At 43.3% G+C, this 17,252-nt stretch overlaps 1 protein-coding gene across 1 annotated transcript; it reads left to right on the forward strand.

Moving 5' to 3' along the window:
• The first annotated feature begins 7,132 nt into the window (after positions 1-7,132).
• Positions 7,133-16,928, forward strand: meox2a (mesenchyme homeobox 2a). Its single transcript, XM_071546537.1, has 3 exons — positions 7,133-7,966; positions 13,062-13,234; positions 16,009-16,928. Exons 1-3 carry the CDS (start codon positions 7,420-7,422, stop codon positions 16,225-16,227), a joined length of 939 nt encoding a protein of 312 aa, XP_071402638.1. The 5' UTR covers positions 7,133-7,419; the 3' UTR covers positions 16,228-16,928.
• Positions 16,929-17,252: the final 324 nt, after the last annotated feature.

The raw sequence follows: 17,252 nt of genomic DNA on the forward strand, positions 1-17,252 counted from the left end.
AATGGTTCTTCGAGTTTAAATAAAGGTTTGAATGAATGAATGAATGAAAGTGGATGACACCAACTGGCTCATATCTGATATTTAAAAGAAGCCCAATATCAGCCTGAATTATTGGCAAACAAATATGATGGTGTAACCCTACTTAAAAGCACTTCAGAATAAAAAACAGGAGTAAACAAGAGAGTTGGCCAACCGGCTCCATGGTTACCAACGGGACTTGGCATCAGTACTAATAAAGCACAGCTATCCGTGCTCTCTGGGAATTATCAGCGGGGCTGGAATGCGTCTTCCCAATCAGACTGCTTGGATGAAACGGCCCGCAGTGTAAACATCACATATCAAACTAATTCTCAGTGTAATATTGTCACTGACCCGCCATGGTGCTGCAGCATGGCGAAGCCTCGAGATCAAACCGGTGGCGTTGAGTCTGAATTAAGTGTTAATGAGATACTCCAGCCCCGACACATTGACTTAACATTAGTCAGAGTGTTGCTCTGAGAAAACAGGCCGGTCCCCCCGTACAGTAACGAGAGGGAATTAATGCCCTGGGAATCATCCAGAAACCCCCAGGAACCTAAAGAGAGAAGGAAGCCGTTAAATCATAAAAGGTTGACTTCACTCTTCTGAATTATTGGCCTTATTGGAACAGCATGTTTAAGCCGGACCATCAGAGGGACGCTGGAGTGATGCAATACGGCCGGAGTGCTTCCAAAGCCGTTGGACAAGAACCCGACTTGTGGGCGTCCGAAACAAATTGCATTGTGAAACAGGAAGCGTAGTGCAAAGAGGGGCGGGGGAGGGAGGGAGGGAGGTGAGAGCTGGGTGGGATGAACCCGATCGAAAAAAATAAAAAATAAAAGCACTAATGGCCTCATTCACACAGATCGGGGGAGTCTGGAGCCGTTCAGCGCCTGGCACCCATTCCCCCCGCCGGGCCCTTGAAGACGGCGAAGTGTGTGAAGGGGGTAAAATGGAGGAGGGCATTTACAAATTTAGTCTGGGAGGAAACGGGCTTAGCGCTGTCGGGTAATATGCGCGCGGCTGGCTGGAGCCGGGGCCTTTTTTTGGTTTTGGGCGGTTGTACCGGGTCCAGATTTAAATGGAGGTTTTAGTGGGGCGACCCTGGGCTGTTTGAGGTGTGGTCTGCCCCGGTGCGAGGCCCTGCACAGCGTCACACACGTCTGCCCAGGCTCCAATGCCTTCAAGCTGGAGGCGGAGGGGAGCCGTCGCACCAGGCGGCTCCAACCGCCCCCATTATAGATGATGATCTCACTCTGGCTGTCCGCGGCCATTAAAGCTGCAGAAAATGGCCACCAAAGAGCAGCACAGTTTCCTTATTGAGTGACTGTATTAGTGCGGGGGAACAGACTGGAACGGAGATAAGACACATTTGAGTTTAGATATCGTCGCTGTCAGGTGAAAACTCCCATATCTCTGAAATATCACCTTTTCAGGAAGAAAATCAGCTTTGTTTTTTATTTGACCACCATGCATTTTTGAATTTGTCCAATTGGTTTTGAAAGGTTTCATAAGCACCAATTTACTCAACCCATACTGGAGCATGTAATCCTTCAATTGAAGTTGCAACATGAAAATAACCAAAATTGGGGTTTACAGAGTTTTCACATGACAGCAGCAATACTTAAATTAAAAAAGATATTTCAAATTTAAAATCCCAACATTTAGCATCCCACTAATCCAAACTGTGATTAAAGGGAGTCTTAAAAAATCAGATTTATAAAACCACAGTATTTGAAAGTTAAAGTTAGTTTTCAAATAAAAAAAATATGAATCTAAAATATAAATTTATTGCACCTTCGTTAGTTCAAAATGTTGAGCGGGCTTTTAATCCTGTGTTTAAAAGTATAAGCCACATTTTCAGGATGGAAAAACCGGCCTCACATTCTTCACTGTCACGCAAACAGCAAATCATTTAGTCTCATGCAAACTGCAGTAAACACACAAAGGGCTCGCTCCTAAATACTAACACATACAGCACATTCAGTAATGTTTGCCTTCATTTGCTCTCATGCGTTCATGCTGTCACTCCCCTAGAAGGCTGCCATTCTCTGTCATGTAATGGAGCTGTAAACGGAGACAACATTTACTGTCTCACATCGTCATATATCACCGGCAGCGTCTGTATGGACGGGATTCCTCTGACAACGGCTGTAAATCTGCGGCTGAAGTTTGAAGTGAAACGAGCAGCTACGACTGTTTCCACGCCGCCCGCACATGTTCGCTGCTATCCCACTATCACAACGCTTTATCACACTTTGGGTTGGACTATAGGCAAATATGTAAATTATCCCTGAAGCTGATGCACACAGGCATCGTCAGATATTCCGATAAGAAAGACCCCCAAATGAGAAAGTTTGATTTTTTTAAGAAATAAGCCAGGCCGAATTGTGAAATTTCACTTTTGCTGCTGTGCATCCAAAGAGCTAAAAACACTTCGTGTCAAGAATTATTCGTTAGTGAACATTTGAGCAGTTTCGTCCCAAAAGACGATATCCATCTTGGAAAAATCTTGCCACTGAAAATTCATCACGCAGTATTTCAAAAACACAGATGATTCTGTCCTCAAACACAGAAGTATTTTGCAGGCGAGGGTTTTAAAATGATATATAACTTTAATTGTAACTCATGCTGTGCTTCATTTTCATGCCAGGAATCATTTTCAGGTTTTTCAAATGGTGGATAGCTCATATTAGATTAATAAAGTGCTTAATAAAGTGCTATCTTATCTTATCTTATCTTATCTTATCTTATAGTGGGATGAAGCCCTTCAGTTGCTGATAAAGATTTTCATTAAATCAAACTTGTCACAGCAGAAAAGTCTCTACTTTCAGGGTAAAAGGCCTCAATCCATTCTGAAAGATCAAGCCTGTGGTTTCCATTTATTTATTAGGATGACATTTTTATTATGGGGACTGTTTGTTTTGAATATACTAATCCAAAAGCCCTATTACCTGTGTCTCACTGCTGCTACAAAACATATAAAATCAAATCCTACTGTACTTGGCTACATGTTTTATATCAAACGAGGCACTCTGAGTGTTATGCACTCTAAAATGTTTCCATATTAGCTTTAGAAAAAAAAAAAAATCAGGAAAATGTCTAATAATGATCATACACACGCTGGGTCTTTTTAAATGCTCGTATTATATTCTGAAGCTGAGAGCGACATCAAAGCTTTCTGACTAAAGCATATTACATTTCCGAGGCTGTAAATTTAGAAAGAAAAGCGGAGTGTTGTAAGTGTGGCAATGAAAACAGCTAATATGATTACATTTTTCTAAACTTTATCATACTGTTTCATACTCTGTTGCAGAATGAAAATCCAACTCTCACTTCTCCTATTATTCATTTTGTGGAAAGGTTTTTGGTTCTAGTTGTCATTTATGCTTCTAGCTACTAAGACTTCAACTTCTGGGGTATAAAACACTTTTTTTAATGTAAAGTCTTGTTGGTAGTTCAGGTTGTAACAGGTTTGTCTCGTGTTTAAAGGGCCTTTGAGGACTCCTGGGTCACTTTCATGCCAAGGCCGCCCTACTTTTCCCTGAACAAACACTTTGAGGTGTTATTTTTTTGATTAACCTCTAAGCTAGAGCCTATCACTGTGGGACGAATATTACTTTTCTGCAAAATAGTAATTTGTCAAGGAGTGAAGGACGCTTATTTTCTCATTAACGGTCATGTTGGCTATTTTTTTAAATTATACAATGGGATCTGAACAGGAAAACCCACTGCGGGAAAACTCACAATATAAATGACCTTTAAATTCATGGAGGAAAAAGAGCAAAATTGGCATTGCATGTTTGTTTCGGTGTCTCTCCCTGTCTCCCTGTCTGTCCTTGTCTCTCCCTGTCTGTCCCTGTCTCTCTCCCTCCCTGTCTCTCCCTCCTCAGACCAGTGTGACTGACAGCCACAGGTTGGACCAGCAGGTCTACCTTCAGTATCTGTCTACTGTGGAGAAACGTGCCCGCCGTCCCCGACCTCGCCGCCCCGTCACGGCATCAGGATCATCAGAAACACATCAACATGAGAGCCGTTACCCAGAAGCCTCTCTCCTCCGTCTCTGACTCCTGCTTCCAAATCAGGGGAGACAAATTAAGAATCACCTTTACGATCTCTCTGACTCTCCTTCTCTCTCTCCCTTCCACACACTTCAAACTTAATAAAATCTAATAAAATCACTCGGACAGCTGTATGTTTGAGATTAGGGTTCGACCAGTAAGGCCGATACAGATATTTTTAGACTGAAGTCACCGACAGTCGATATTTTGTGCCGATATTCACAGTATCTTTAAATTTGACCATTCTCATGTCAAAAAATGACAAGTATTCAGTGTTTCCTTCAAGAATTGTCTTCTTGTCAGGGTGGAAAAGCCTCTGAAACAGCATTCAGACCATCATGGGACACTAAAACTCTCCACTGAAACCCAGACTAATGAAATTATTTTAGTATCAGCTGCTCTTTAAAGCAGGGAGACCCACCACACCTATTCTATGGTAAAGAAACTCCAGGATACATTACTGCCTTTAAATGAAGAATTCATTTACAAAATCATAATGAACAATTAATGAATAAATAAAATGTGTAAAGAAATAAAAATGTCATTGCAGGTTTTACCGATTGATATTCTGTGGTAAGACAGGAACCTATATCATGTTAACATGACTGGCCAATATCTGATATTTTCACAATAAAAGGCCAATATCGGCCCGATACCTGTCACACACACACACACACACACACCCATACATTCACACAGTGGGAGATTTTGCCTCACAGCCCACGAGGGGCAAAGAGCAGGACTGACTGAAACACCGACGCCGCGGGGCATCGCTGCTGAGAGAACACCGGCCGATTGGAAACACATGTGTACTAACACCAGCTCACGGCCTGAGCAAATATATAGCCCGGGCTAACCTGCTAATAGCCTTAATTTGTAAGGTAAACAGTAGAAGAGTTTGACACTCACTCACCTAAGGTGCCTCTCCTCTCCGCTGCCTCTGCTGCCTCCGCTGCCTCCCTGCCGGGGTTTGGAGGGACTGGGAGAGCCACAGCGCCTCAGTTACAGCCTGCCTCCGCCACGCTATCTGTTAAAGTCATTTTCTCCCAAAGAGGAATTAATTTCCTTTCTCAGGCAGAGCCGGTGCATGTGGCACAGCCTGGCGTCCACTCACAGCCCCCGAGGGTCGGGCTGCTGCGACCCTCTATCTGCACAACATGAGCTACAGAAGTCTCAATGAGCTGGAAATCTGCTTTATATTTTGTTTGCAAGGTTGTTGTTTTATTTATAATGACTGTATTATCTGTGGACAAACACACTGTTGCTATGAAATTGCTTCAGAGATTTTAGAATAAAGTACATATGGAATTTTTTCCCCCCTTCCATTTTATTTCTGTCTTTATTTTTAATACAGTATACAAAGCACTATATATCTTAATTACTTTATGTGTATATACTCTACAGCAGAGAGAGTTTTAAACAGCAGACTGAAGCCATGTTTTCATAATTTCCTCATATTGCAGCAACTCAATACCAAAATAACTACAGGCCTCATTTATTCTCATATTTATAGGTCACATACAGCCGGTCTTTGAATCAAAAGTTCTATCATTGATATTTGAGAGTGAATAAATGTCTTTAATCTGTGTTTATTTTTATTTTTTTATCTGGGTATAACTCAGTTTTTGTTTACATTTTGTGTTTAACAGCAGTGAGGAATCACAGCAGCAGGCCAATGTGTCTTCCTCACTCTGCTGCCGGCTTCACACCGGCTTTTACACTTATTTCACTACCAGACAATGACATTTTTATTCTCATAGTGATTTACTGAACTATTGATATGATGGCTGACTTTAGTTTCTAATGTATTCTGAAGCTGTAAGTGGTTGAATGATTTCAACTTATACAAACTCGTAAACTCGTTTACATGAATATATTTCGGGTGAATGTGGGCTCTAAACGTTGAGGAGATTATTTTCTATCAGCATGTCCCCTGTTTAATAATCTATCATTATTGATTAAAAAAATTACTCATAGATTGGGATTGAATAGAAAATATTAAGCCCAACCTCTCATATTGTTTTTTTTTGTTTGTTTGTTTTTATTTTGTGCCACTAAATAATAGTAATTTTGAAGTCAACCATCTTTTGTTGTTTTTGTCACTGTTTTGGAAGAAAAATAAGCAATTAAAGCTATTTCCTCAAATACATAAAAATCAACTTCATGACCTCATATGAAAGGTTAATTACACTTGCACAAGATATCAGTATTGATTAAGGTATCAGTATTGATGTGTTCATCAGTTTGATGATAACCACCATTTGAAAAAGTGCAACCTCTTACAAAATGGTTGCACAAAATTAAAATGAATTACAGCTGTTTTTTAAGTATAGTAGGTAACTTAAGCACTTGGTTGATAAAATGATAAAACTTATGGACTGGATCCTCTGTATTCTATATACTTCAAATGATTTTGTATTTTCAAATTCGAGATATAATCTTTTGGAATAGAGCTTTTCATATTGAACTGATGAAGCCATATTAAGGTAGTGATTAATTAGAGTAAGTAATTAGAGATTAGAGATTAGAGATCTGAACATCACAGGATTTCTTCGATGCTCAAGCAGAGTCAGACATGATGAGCGGAGGAAACCATTAGAAGTGAAGTGGAAGCAACCAGTGTCCCTGCGCACCCTCTAAATACACTGACAGTATTTAGAGGGGTCAGCACTGACAAAGGCAGGGTGACACCCAGAGTTAACCCCTAACCCCCCTCCCCTCCCCCCCAACCCCACCCATGGACCATTAGGGCTGTTTTCTCGAAGGGAAAAAAAAGATGGCCACCGGAGGTCAGATCCAAGTCCAAAATAAATTGCCTTCTTTCCTGAGGCTCAGCCATTTTAATAGTACAGATTTATTGTGCTGTGCTTTTTGGAGGGCGATCATATGTATGTGGTCAGTAGCGCGTATGCAGTCTGTGACCCAGCCTCCCTCTCACGTTACACCCTATTTATAACATCCCCTCCGCCGGCTCCCCTCGTTCTGCAGTTCCTAGGAACCTCCTTCTGCTCTCAGCCTCGAGCTCCAGTCCCTATTCCTCCTGACATCTGAGAGGCTGTGCTGCAGCTTATCCTGGGCTAACTGTTTATCCTGTGCAGCCTGGCAACTGGCCGCATGCTCCGGATTACCACAGGACGCCCCTTTCAAAACACTCTTCGCTTTCCTCCGACAATTTGAATTTTTCAACTCAAGGAAAAAGTTTTGGGCGAGTCAAGGAAAGAGAGGAGCATCTTGGATATCTATGTGTTTGTGATCTTCATTTTGTTGGTTGATTTAGTAACTTTACTCCGTTCACCTGCCCTTCTCACCTTTCCTGGAGGGCCGTGTGTGTTTGCACGCCATGGATCACACGCTGTTCGGCTGCCTGCGCAGCCCCCACTCCCCGGCGCAGGCCCTGCACCCCGCCTTCGCCCAGTCTCCCCTGACTCTGCACGGACGCTCGGACCACGTCTCCTACCCCGACCTGGCCTCCTCCTCCTCCTCCTCCACCTCTTCCCCCTCGCCCTGCATCATCTCCAGCTACCCGGCGGACGACGGCCTGTTCTCCGGGCAGCACCACCACCCGCACCGCGGCCACCTGCCCTCCCAGCAGCATCACCACCCGCCTCAGCACCAGGCGCCCTGGCACATTCCTCAGATGCCGTCGTCCGGCAGCGGCGGCCGCCACGGCCTCTGCCACCCTCACTCCCACTCGGTCCAGGACGGCGGGCCCGCGCCCCCGGACCTGGGCCACCCCGGCGGGCCCAGTATGTGCGCCAGCACCCCCAGTCTGGGCAGCGGCAGCACCCCGACGGGGGCCTCCTGCGTGCCGGCGGACTTTGGCAGACAGACTCTGTCACCTGCTGAGGCCGAGAAGAGGAACGGCAAGAGGAAAAGTGACAGTTCAGGTAAGAGGAGCAGAGACACTGAGACTTGGAGGAACGTTTTACCTCGGCTCTGTGAGCAGAGCGTCAGGGTTAGGGGAAAAACTGACAGAACTAACGGCAGGGAGTTTAACCAGGCATTCCTCAGATACTTTTTCTGTAGCTCTTATTAATAAAAAAGCCGTTTGTGAAATGCTGCATAACCAAAGACATAATGTAGAATTCTTCGGTGGCACTTCCAACATATTTCATTGTTGGAACTTGTGTTGTGTAATCGTTGTATAAACATTATCGTATTAATATCAGCGTTTTAATAAATTCTGAGTGGAGCACAAGAATAACATGAGCATCTGTACTCGTCACTCTAAATCTTTCAGCAGCACATAGCAGTGGAGGTTTATGCAGCTCCGACAGAAAAACAGTGGAAAATTGTCTAAAAGCAGTTTGTAGGTGTCGGCTGACTGTTGCAGCAGGCTGACTGAAGCGTGGGGCGAAGGCCACATCATAGCAGTGCGGGCACATCTGACTACTGGCATGTTTTGTTTAAAAATCACATCTGGTTCATTTCTACACATTTCAGAGGGCAGAAAATGAGGCTCACTGTAAAGAATTAATGTCACGGATTGTAAAAGCCTACACCGGCGCCTCGCACGACACTAAACGCCCCGACAGACCGAGGCTTTTCGTGCTGCAAGCAGCCATCTATTTAAGGATTTGTCTCAATCTTGTATTTTAAATAAATCACGGACAGCTTAACTGAAGAAAAAATGAATGACTGGAAAATCGAGTTATGCCGTGATTAACGTCTTCACAGTCAGAGCGTGAATTTGAGCGAGAGCGTGAGCGCTTCCCATTTCTCCTCCTAAAATCAAAAATCAATGTGCTAATATGTAATGTTGATTCATTTTATTTCATTTAACACGACAGAGCTATAAATGAGTAGAATATTTTTTAATTTATAACTTTTTATATTGTTTACAATCCCATTGATTTTACTGTCCAGATAAACATTTATTACTTACAATTTGCTCTGGAGTGTTTATTAAATACTCTTTCACTCTTTCATATTTCTCTCCATGTGGCCACACATACTGTATATACTGTACAGTTTAGTGCATATCACTTTGTACTCAATGTCCATTTTCTTTTTAATTAGTAACTTGTTACAGTGCCATAATGTGGGTGCAGCTGCCCTGACATTGACCTTTACAATCACTGGCCATTCCTAAGGGGCTGTAAAGCAGATAAGCAAATTTCCATACTGTACATTGTCCTTTACATATAGTCAAAATGATAACTGAATTATATATCTGGTCTGTAAATGATAATATACATAAAATTTTACACACTAAAGATTTGTGGACACGTGCTTCTTTACAAATGAAAATAAAAAATGTCTTTTTAAGGACTGCACTCGAACACGAAACACCTTCCTGATGACCTGTGCAACATTTCCAGCCCGTATTCACCACAATAATCAATCACCGAGTGACAAACCGCCGGGGTCGGGTCGCCGGAGTTTTTGCCGGCAATCCGATATTAGCGAGAGTTATCAGTTTTCCGTGGAAAGTGTGCCTGCCGCTCTCTCCGTCCATTTGTGGAATGCAGGCCCTCCGCGCCGCTCCTGCCCCTCAGCTGCTTTTAAAAGGCCTCTTTGTATGCACAGTGTATCACCTGGTCTCCGCTGTGTGTGCACAGCACTTGACCACTGACTGATATTTCCTGATACGATTAGTATTCGCTCAGGATGCTGGTAGTCACCTCAGAAAACATCCATTCCCTTTGACAGAGCGCTCGTTCATGGGGTTTACAACCGTTTTACAGAACCCCAGAGGCAGGCCGGACCCCACTGTGCATAATGTAACAGGATTAATTTGTCACTTACTGTAATTGATAGATACTGTAATAGCACCAGAGACATTATTTGCGATTTGTAAGTGCAGTATTATTTAGGTTTTAATACCAAATATTAGGGAAGGCAGGTCACACTCACATTACTCATATTTCACCCACATGATTTAACAGCATCCCCGTATGCTGTGGTTATGTATTGAAAAATTAAGGATTCATGGCACATGGGTCTCTGGAGAATACATATGCCAAAATTATGGGCAGGATCATGTAATATGACAGGGCTTTTCCGGAGCCTGGATGGCTTAATTTCCAAATCCTACCGTTCTATTTGTACTAAAGCGTCCTGTTGGGCCACATGCAAGCCGGTGCTAGAGTATATTTTATTCACAAATTCAACACACCACCCTCTATTTCCTTTTCTCCTTTGTCAAATCACTTGGAAACCAACCCCCCTTGGCCTCCAAACCCCAATTCCCCTGCAACAATAGTTATTGCATACTCATTACGTGCGGCGCGCATTCTCGCCACGCTAACACCAATCACGCTGATTATCGGGGGCTAACTAGCTCGCTGACTCAATCAGCTGTCTAAATATCACACCGCTGCCAGTTCCATGAGATAGAGCCCCGATCGGGTTTCACCATCTGGAGCAGAAACCTGAGCGAAAGCCCGGCGAAACCTGAATTTAGACACAAAAACAATAACAGAACCCGAGAGCTCATTTCCATGCTAAGTTTACCGCTTAGCTCGAATATGGAGCATCTCAGCTTTCTTTGTCTGAAGCCCTCGTTGTGATTGTTTCCTACAGGAAGGCCACAGGGCGAGCTAATGTGATCAGCCGGCTCCTTGGTATTTCGGGTGTCTGGTGTCTGTAGAACCTGTTCATTTTTAGTGGGCCAGCTGGAGAGAGTTTCAGCTCCTAGTGTCAGTCGGTGCACTTTGCTGAGTTTCTGAGTTATATTTGCGTAGACTGTAGTGCTTTCAAGGGAGTGGCCATTCTTTAAAAAAAAGTTACTAGGCTTTCGGTGCGGAACAATAAAAGGTGCTTGAAGTCTTATTTTGCTGCAGCAGTGTTTTTGGCGTGTTATAAAAGCAGGAGGGAGCGGGGATGGCCCTGCGGTGCCGAAGGCCTCTCGCTGGCAGCCCGGGCTTTTCTAGAAGACGCTTTAGAATAACATTGCGGATGTATTGGTGCATTTAACGTCATTCTTGAGTGTGCCGCTCCGATATTATTTCACCAAAGGAAAACAAAAAAAATCACCATAATTTTAACTGAAGGAAAACAACAAACACATTATTTTCCATTGCTTCAAAAAAAAAAAAAAAAAAAAAGAAAAGAAAGAAGAAACAATTGACTTTTCATTCCAGCTTTTGGAGAAGAACTAGCAACACTGAAATGATTTCTGAGAGGGTCCCTCCTGCGCTGAGCTCGGTTCATTTGGGAGCCCTAAACGACGTGCCCTGTCTGGGTTCGTGTATTTTTCTCCCATTATTCCTCCTTTTTTGTGGAGAGATGAAAGTTACAGCGGGGACCTAATTGCTGTGGTGTAGTGGCTGTGTCGTAAAAAAGCCTGCCACTCGTTTTAACTCCAGGCCCGCTGGTCTCAAGCAGCTGGCTGTGTTATTCTTTTATTTTTCTTACACAATGTCTGTGTTTACCAGAGAGAGAGAGAGCGGATAAATGCATCTGAGGGCCTGTTTCAATCAGCCACACACTGTTTGGAGCGCTCGGACGAAATTACAGGGAAAGAAAGGCAAGGTCAAGGGGGGAGCTGGACACTGTGCGGCGGGTCAAGCAATGATCTGCTTCATTTCAGGGGTTTTTCGTAAAAAATCATGTGGGATTTCTTGCAGCAGTTTATAAATCTGCTTCGTTTGTCCTTGGTTCTTCTAACTCAACTCTGTGCAAGTGCCATACAAATATAACTTTTGCAGAGCGGTTTCAGTTTACAGTTTCAGTTTACTCATGAAATTCATTTTGTTTTGATAAAGTAGATACTCAACTAGAAGGAAGATTCCCTCTTTGACAGCGAAAAAAAAATAAAATAGACAAGGGTCTTTCCAGGGAGAAACCTTAAAGCAGAGAGTGTATTTTCTCTCGTGACGTGGCTCGAGGCCTCGCATGGCTTGTGAATCTGGCTCCGAGCTCCAGGACTATTTACAGTTTGGCTTGACACAGGCCTGCTGGATTAACGCACACTGCAGAACAGGACCGCAGATGAATTAGCATGCAATCACTGCAGCCTTCAAGTGCAATGTGCAACTGAAGCGTGTCCAACAGAGAAACCACAAAGCCTGCTCACAATAGGAAAGTTTTGGAGAGCAAATTAACCATACATGTTTTCGTCGGAAAGATCGTGGAAATACAAAAACAAAAAGTATTTTTCCGGGGTGAGGAGCTGAACTGGGAATGACATGTCCTGGGGAGTGTTTATTTTTAATTTTATTCATATGTGCGTTTCACAGTTTTCTTAAGAAGATGTTTCATCTGTTGTATTAACAAGGACCTGCCTGGAATTTAATCTGTATACATTTGTTTTTGTACTTTTTGCTTTTCATTTGAAGAGTGACAGATCATTGCCTATAATTTCCTCAGCATGCTATCTATGACATGATCAGTTACACAAGCTTGCACATTTCTAATTGCCTCATAATGTGTTTAATGACCTTTGCCTGCAATTTCTCAGTTGTTATCAGTGGTCATCGTGTGACCATTAGCGTTACTCATGTTGTCATTTTCAATTCCTACTCAGCTTTGTCCTGTTTGATTCAAATCTTCTAACGTAAAAAAAAAAAGGAGAAAATTTAATTTGCAAATTGTTGTGAGTTGGCAGCTTGTTAGCCGTAATGAGGAGACGGTTGTAAAATTCGGAGGTAAATAAACGGAGGAAACATATTTTACATATCCTGCAGAGCTGTTTTGTTCCATATTAAAAACGATGGGGGTAACAGCAGATTCCATTAAGACTAAGACAAATTAACTCCATGTTGGCAGTATAAGAGCCAGCCTATTGTGAGAGCACAGCTGCCAGAGTCAGACGCACATGTGGAGCCGCCCATGGGTCCTTCCAGCCACTTAAAGTGTTCATAAACAATGGCTGAACAATAAAGTGTGATAGGCAGTTCCCATTGTTTCCCTTACCTTGCCTCTTTTTCTCCCTCTCCCCGACTTGCACCTGCCACATAACATTCATTTTATCTTTATTTTCTTTGCATATAAATCTCCCCTGACTGGAACAGAAACCCGTGTGGTGTTTGATTTCAGAGTCCCAGGACGGGAATTACAAGTCAGATGTGAGCAGCAAGCCCAGGAAGGAGAGGACGGCGTTCACCAAGGAGCAGATCCGAGAGCTGGAGGCCGAGTTCGCCCACCACAACTACCTGACCAGGCTAAGGCGCTACGAGATCGCCGTCAACCTCGACCTCACCGAGAGACAAGTATGTTTCTACCCGCCGCTCCTTGTTTCCCCCCGGTCAGACATTATTGAAGCCCCCTATTAGCACATTAATGCCATGTTGTGAAAACAGAGGCGGCCTCGGGACGGCGAAGAGGCTTTTGAGCTCGCTACTGTGTTTTTGTAACTTTGGTGCGTGTGCTATTGTGCACCAGATGTGGCTGTGTGAGGGGACTATCATATTCCAGATGTTCTTGTCTATTCTTTCAGGCAGGCCGCAGTCAAGGCAGGGAGACGGGTTGAAGGAAGTGCTGTCTAGCAAGTCACTTCCTCTCTCCCTCTACCCCTGCTTGTACAAATTGGTCTCTGAGCGTGGGCCGGTTGCTGTAAAACGCAGGCACATGAAATAAATAACAGGAGACAAATGGTGGGGGGAAGGAAACGGCGTACAGCCTGTTGTTCTCTGACACCCCTTTGGAAGCTGTAAGTCACACTTAGCTGACACCTTGCCAGCGATATTCTGTGGTGTGATACAGTGTGGATTAAATGTAAAGAACAGACTGCAGACAGATGAGGAATGGGGAGTTTCAGCATAGAGTTTCAGCTGGTACCTCAGACTGAAAACAGAACGCAAAATACAGCTTCACCAAGCAACCAAACAAGAAAAAAAGCAATACTATATTCTGAAATTTCTGGCTGCTGATTTGTTTTAGTTCAAAGATTGAAGGATGGCAGACAAGGTCCAGTGAGCTTCATGTAATATGAGTTCATCAGTTCAAGTTTTAAGTGCATGTTAAGAACCAGACATATCAAATTAGCTAATGAACCTACATGAACCTTCCAGGAAGAACTCAAATAGGCCTCCGCTGTCTCAAATTCGCTATAATCACAACATATTTCAGAAATTATCGCCATGCAGCTGCTTTCCTAAATGTAAGCCATAACATCAACATCTCTGCGTCCCTTCTGTTTTTAGCAGTAAGCTCTCTGCAGACTGTGAGCGCACTTTATAATTGGTCCTGCAGCTCAGGGAGTCGAGAATGGCACCAAGTTAGAGTTAGGGGTTCAATTCCCAATGGAGGCACCCGTGCTAAAAATGAATGCACTCCTTGGTTAAGAGCGTCTTCCAAAAGCGTTTTGCCCTGGGTCGTCACATTTTGGTTCTCAGTCATCAACCTGTAAGCAAGTGGAAACTGTGACACAAGAAACAGCAAATGACAAATGAATCATAAACTGTGGGAGTAACCTTCTGCTTTTGCTCAATTAAAAAGGAGCAGAAAAGCTTAAAGCAATAGTTCAACCTAGAATGAATATTCAGTCATTATCTACTCATCCTCATGTCAGTGGAAACTCCACTGAAATTGGCTTTCTCCCAAACTTGAAGTTAACAGTGCCATCTTTTTGTAGCTCCACAAAAAGCCTAAAATGTCAAATTGCTGCTCTGTCAAAACAGCTCATGCATCATAATCCGAGTGTTTTGTAGCCAAATGATTGCATTGTGGGTCCAAAAGTCCAATATTTATCTCATTATCTCCTATATTTTCCTCACTGAAAATGCTTTGTTCTAGAACGTGCCAATAGTCACCTTACAGCAGAGTGCTGTAGGATGCATGTGTGACTAGGGCGTTTTCAGTGAGGAAAATATAACGAGGTAAATATTGGACTTTTGGAAGCACAGCGCAATCGTTTGGCTACAGAACTCTTGGATTATGCTGCACAAGCTCTTTGGAGAGATTTGATGGACATGTTATGTTGTTTTTGAAGCTGTAAAAAACTTTCTCCCAAACTATTGAAGTTTGGGAGAAAGTTTGAGAAGGCTGAGATGGAACCATGGGGGCTAACTCTGTGTTTGGCTGTCATACCAACTTCAACAGAGTTTCGACTCACATGGGCGTGAATAGATAGTGACTGAATTTTCATTTTTGAGCCAACTATTCCTTTAGGCACAGGTCTCAGTATCAAAGATGTGTTTCTTGTTACGATTCATACTATAACAGCAAAGGAGTCAACTGGCTTATTAGTCTCAGATTGTTGGCACATTGTTAGCCGATTGTTAGCCTAGCCGATTGTTGTTGAGATTGTTGGACATTATTGGCTCGAGACGTTGTGGGCTAAGTGTAAGACTAAGTGTAGGTGCAATGAAGAGTGGTCAAGTGTGTATGTGTGTGTGTGGTGGGGGCAGAGTTCCATCAAACTCTGTGTATTGGTAAATGCACCTAAGTCTTGAGGGTCACAGGTTCAGTTCAGGTGTTAGAGCTTGGTTTAAATAAGTGGCCCCTTGAAAATGTGCCATTGCTAGAGTTCCCTTGAAAAAGGCCCCACAGCGGGTAAAGAATCCGAGGTGATACTCTGCACGGCATACGCCCCTGACGTTTAAGACAAACGTTTGTGCTGTCAACTGACTTCCTGACCATGTGACCTGTCGGCCCCCTCGGAATGACGATCCCCAAAAATAAACCCACCCGACCCGACGTGAGAGGAGTAAGCGAGCCCCCTCCCTCAAGCGCAGTGTCGACACTCGGGGAGGCTCGGCTTCTTGACATGTAAAACCGTTTTAAGCAACAGCTTAATCATCAATCTGGGAGACGGAGTTGTTGAGTCAGGGGAAAACAGGTAGATGCCAAGCGGCAGATGGAACGGTACATCAACACATAATTGCTGCTGTAGAAGTGGCTGCCAAACCTTAAGAGAAAGTAGCTGTCAAGTGTTGAGGCTTACTGTTTGCCTCGCAGTCAAAGTCTCGTCTTTGCTACGGTTTGCTCTCTCCTTTAGAGCGACGGATTTGACCCCCTAATTTCTGTCTGCTTTACCCCTTAGGTGAAGGTGTGGTTCCAGAACCGGAGGATGAAGTGGAAAAGAGTGAAAGGAGGCCAGCAGGGGGCGGTAGCTCGAGAGAAAGAACTGGTGAATGTGAAAAAGGGGACATTGCTGCCGTCGGAGTTCTCTGGCATCGCGGCGCTTCACCACTCCACAGACTCCTTAGCCAACGAGGACAGTCACGACAGCGACCAGAGCTCTGAGCACGCTCACTTATGATGCACAGACACCCGGCCCCGCCTCCTCGGAGTAGGCCCCGCCTCTGCCTCAGGACCGTCCTTAAAAGGACTGCTGTTTGCTGATTTGCCATCGTCATACAACGATGCTAAATAAATGTACAAATGTACAAAGGGATGACGTGTGTTACTTCATGTAAGAACATGCAGTCATCATGCAGGCAAAAAGGAGAATGCTGAAATACTTCAAAGTGCCATTGGTAAAAGCTTTCTTTGATAAATGCCAAAAAAAGAAATTATTAATATTAAAATGTCATGCTTTGGTTACAAAAATTCAGTAAATATTATATTTGGACTCAAATCAGATTTGGTCAAAACATTGTGAACATTCCATGCTGTGTGTCTTGAGAGAAGGAGGCAGGCTTTGATTTGCACTGTTGAACATATGCCTCAATTGGTTTCTACTGTATGTAATGTAAATTACGATGTAATTGAGTTATTGATCAAATCAAGTGCCGGGAAATCAAATTTGCCTAGCTAATATAAATATTCTGTAAATAATTCTCAGTATTGTCTTACCTTAACGATAATTTTATACCCACACTATTCAGCTCACTCAGTAATAAACATTGACAGTTCTTTAGTCAACACTTTTCGGCCTGGAGACGGTATTTTGTAAACAAACCTGAAACCTGAAATGAATATTTTATGAACATCTTTTCAGAGACACTTGCAGATCAAATAAAACTGAACCAGTGGTAAATGGAATTCCTTATGATTGCATAACTTCTCTGTGTTCCCACCTATCCATCCATCCATCCACCCATCCATATGAATCCGGGGTAATGTATGCGTATGGCGTGAAATGAAGCTGAAATGAATTAAACATTACAGAGGGTGTAGAAAGCTGGTGATGGGGGTGCATGCTAAATTCACCTTTTCCTCCGGGCAGGGTCAGGACTCCTGCCAAGTCTCCGTAAGAAAACCCGCAAAGGATCATATTCTGTTACAAAATCCAGTTGAAAATAATTTCACGTCTTGATCTCCTCTTTCACCACATTGTGATTG

The sequence above is a fragment of the Centroberyx affinis genome, unplaced genomic scaffold (genome assembly GCF_046629955.1).
Source record: "Centroberyx affinis isolate AG114_WGS23_722 - 3 ecotype Tasmania unplaced genomic scaffold, CSIRO-AGI_Caff_v1 ptg005304l_1, whole genome shotgun sequence".
Lineage (NCBI taxonomy): Eukaryota > Metazoa > Chordata > Actinopteri > Beryciformes > Berycidae > Centroberyx > Centroberyx affinis.

Coding starts and splice junctions, on each gene's coding strand:
- meox2a (XM_071546537.1), top strand. CDS start 7,420: ATGGATCACACGCTGTTCGGCTGCCTGCGCAGCCCCCACTCCCCGGCG. Junction 7,967..13,061: donor GAGGAAAAGTGACAGTTCAG/GTAAGAGGAGCA, acceptor GTTTGATTTCAG/AGTCCCAGGACGGGAATTAC. Junction 13,235..16,008: donor TCGACCTCACCGAGAGACAA/GTATGTTTCTAC, acceptor TTTACCCCTTAG/GTGAAGGTGTGGTTCCAGAA.